The following is a 2772-nucleotide window of genomic DNA, read 5'->3' as shown; positions in this document are numbered from 1 at the left end:
GCTCTCTCATTCGTTATAACATGTGTGTTCATAGAATAGTTTTTGTAAATATATGTAAATATCTGTGTGCTCTCTTTGTCTTTCTCACGTGTATGAATCAACATTAAAACAATGTGTTTGTCAACTGTGCGTGCCATTCTTTCAGAACCCTCAGCACCTGCGAATTCAAAACAGGATGATATAGCCATAATTATAAAGAGAAAAAATACAGAAATAACTAGAAATGAAACAGGTTCAGCAATAGGGAATTTAATTAAATTTTTAGAAGAGAGATCATTAAACATCAGAAAAAAGACTCAGGTGGTCAAATTTAATATTAGCAATAAATTTTCAAAAATAATAGTATCCGTTAAAACATCAAGAAAAGAATATATTTTTAAATCACGTAAAGAAACAAAATTTTTAGGTTTAACTATTGATCAAAATTTAAATTATATAAGCCATATAAAGAACATAATAGATAAATGAAAAAAACGAATTCGCATAATAAAATATCTATGTCACGGTCAGAGGGGTATAAGATAAGATCAAGCTATAAATATAACCAAAGCATTAATCTCTTCAACAATAGAATATGCAGCGCCGATATATCTAAATATGAATGGAAATGAATTCCAACAAGAAAAGTTAAGGAAACTAGAGTCAGCAGCGATCCGTGAAGCGATTGGATATAGAATGACAATTAATGTGTTATATGCAGAAAATGGGTTTATAGGTATTCAATTTAGACTCCCCTGTGCTGTCCACCTTGTCGTGGTAGTGGAGCCTTGGGGCAGCGTGCCGGCGCGGCTGCGCCGGGGGGGTGGGGGCGCACAGCGTGAAGGTTTGGGGTGGCGGATCAGACTTTTATGATGCGAGACCGGCGCGCTGCCCTGACTAAGAGGCACCATTGCACGTCCTTCAAAATACCCCACTCCCACACGTACACAACACACTACACTCACATAACACACATATACACACAGTATTCTTATAGTACACTTCATACATTTACACGCAACAGAATAGGTTAAGGTGGTTGTTCCCGCGCGGGGGCCCACTAGAAGTGTTTCCCTCCGGGGCTTAGGGCTACTCCTTGCCCTGCTGGGGGGGCTGATGTGCGCTTGCGCTGCCGAAGTGGTAGCGCCGTACGGGATTTGGAGCCGGTCCCTCCGGGACCCTGACCAGGTAGTGCGCGATGAGGTGCAGGTGTCGGAGCCTGCACTTGCTACGGGCGAGTCCCCCCTGTGTGGTATCCCCGGAGGCGGGGGGGGGGGGGGGGAGAAAAGGGGGGGGGGCCCCCGGGGGGGGGGGGGGGGGGGGGGGGGGGGGTGGGGGGGGCCCCCCCCCCCCCCCCCCAAGAGTATACCCGTTCCCGTACTGCGACCCGCCCCGCCACGAACGATGCGCCGGTGAACTTAGCTAAATATGAATAATAATAATATTAATATTAATAGGAGCAAGAAGGAGGCGAGGAATAACCCAGGGCTGTCGAAGGCGGAGTTGTCCACTCCCGCGGGTTCGAAGAAGCATTTCTACACACCCAAAAGCAGTGCAGTGAGTCTGAACAAGAAGGGACTTCTCCGCCACTGGATGGAAGGAGGGGCACCAAGCGACACTGAGAGCGACGACGAGATCACCCGACGTCGGAGGATAATATGCGGCGAGTCGAGCGAACTCACTATTTTTAGAAAGGGAGGGCCTGTCCGGAGGTCCCCCCTAATAGCCGCGATAGAGGTGAGACGGGGAGTGCATTGAACACTCCCCTGATCACGATCGAGTCGACCCCGAGTTCTCCTTCGGTTAGCCACTCTGATGGTACTGAGAAGACGGAGGATGTAGTTGCGTCGAACACTCGTCCTGCGGATCCCCCGCACGAACCCAACGATCAAGAGGACATAAACAATGAGGATGATGACGGCGGCCCCCAGCCGCCTCTCAGCGATAATGGCTTCGGCATCACAGTGGCCATTCTGGGAAAGCCCAGGCCCTGGGGTCAGCCTTGGCCGAGAAGTTCGGTGCTCAAGTGCCCTCCAAAGTACTGGTTCCCAGGGTCGAGGTCGAGATAAAAGACCTCGACCCTATTGTCGAGAGGAAAGAGGTCCTTGAGGCCTTTGGCCGCCACCTCGGTGTTGAAAGCACTGAGGATATGCGGGTGAAGGCCCTGAGGACCACTACGTGGGGAACACAGGTGGCAGTACTTGAGGTGCCGGCCAGGCTGGCCCCCAAGATACAAGATGGGGGTAAATTGAGGGTGGGGCACGTCCTGGCGAGGCTGCGACTATTCCCCAGAATTCTAAGATGTTTCCGGGGTCACGGCTTCGGACATATTAGTATGAACTGCAGGCTGAAAGCAGATATTTACAGGAAGTGTGGCGAGCCCGGCCATGGCATCGGGGACTGTAAGGAGACGGTCCCCACCTGCAGTCTGTGTGGCAGAGAGGGTGTTACGGCGAAAGACGCCAACCATATAGCGGGCGGAATGGGCTAAGTGTGCCCTCGGGGGGAGAGGGGCGGCGCCCAAGAACAAATAATGGACATACTTCAGATAAATTTGAACAACTGTAGGTTAGCGCAAGAGTTGGTGGTTTACCGATCGCACCGGGAGGTCGGCCATTTGGGTTACGGGACTAAACGGGAAAAGAGTTACCTCGGGATCGGTGACTGCTGGCAATGGGTTTGTGATCGCTGAAATTGGCGGCACATCCATCGCCAGCTGTTATTATACGCCGAGATTGGACCCTGGCCCTGGCTGACAAGCTCGATGATCTGGAGGCTGTGGCTGAGGGGGGG

General features: G+C 50.9%; 1 protein-coding gene across 1 annotated transcript; it reads left to right on the top strand.

The window, feature by feature from the left end:
* Window positions 1-2128: 2128 nt before the first annotated feature.
* On the top strand, window positions 2129-2470 carry LOC128892787 (uncharacterized). Its single transcript, XM_054153334.1, has one exon. The coding sequence runs from the start codon at window positions 2129-2131 to the stop codon at window positions 2468-2470; it is 342 nt and encodes a 113-aa protein (XP_054009309.1).
* The last annotated feature ends 302 nt before the right edge of the window (window positions 2471-2772 follow it).

This window comes from Hylaeus anthracinus, unplaced genomic scaffold (assembly GCF_026225885.1).
Source record: "Hylaeus anthracinus isolate JK02 unplaced genomic scaffold, UHH_iyHylAnth1.0_haploid 17961, whole genome shotgun sequence".
Lineage (NCBI taxonomy): Eukaryota > Metazoa > Arthropoda > Insecta > Hymenoptera > Colletidae > Hylaeus > Hylaeus anthracinus.
This window is presented reverse-complemented; position numbering and strand designations above follow the sequence as displayed.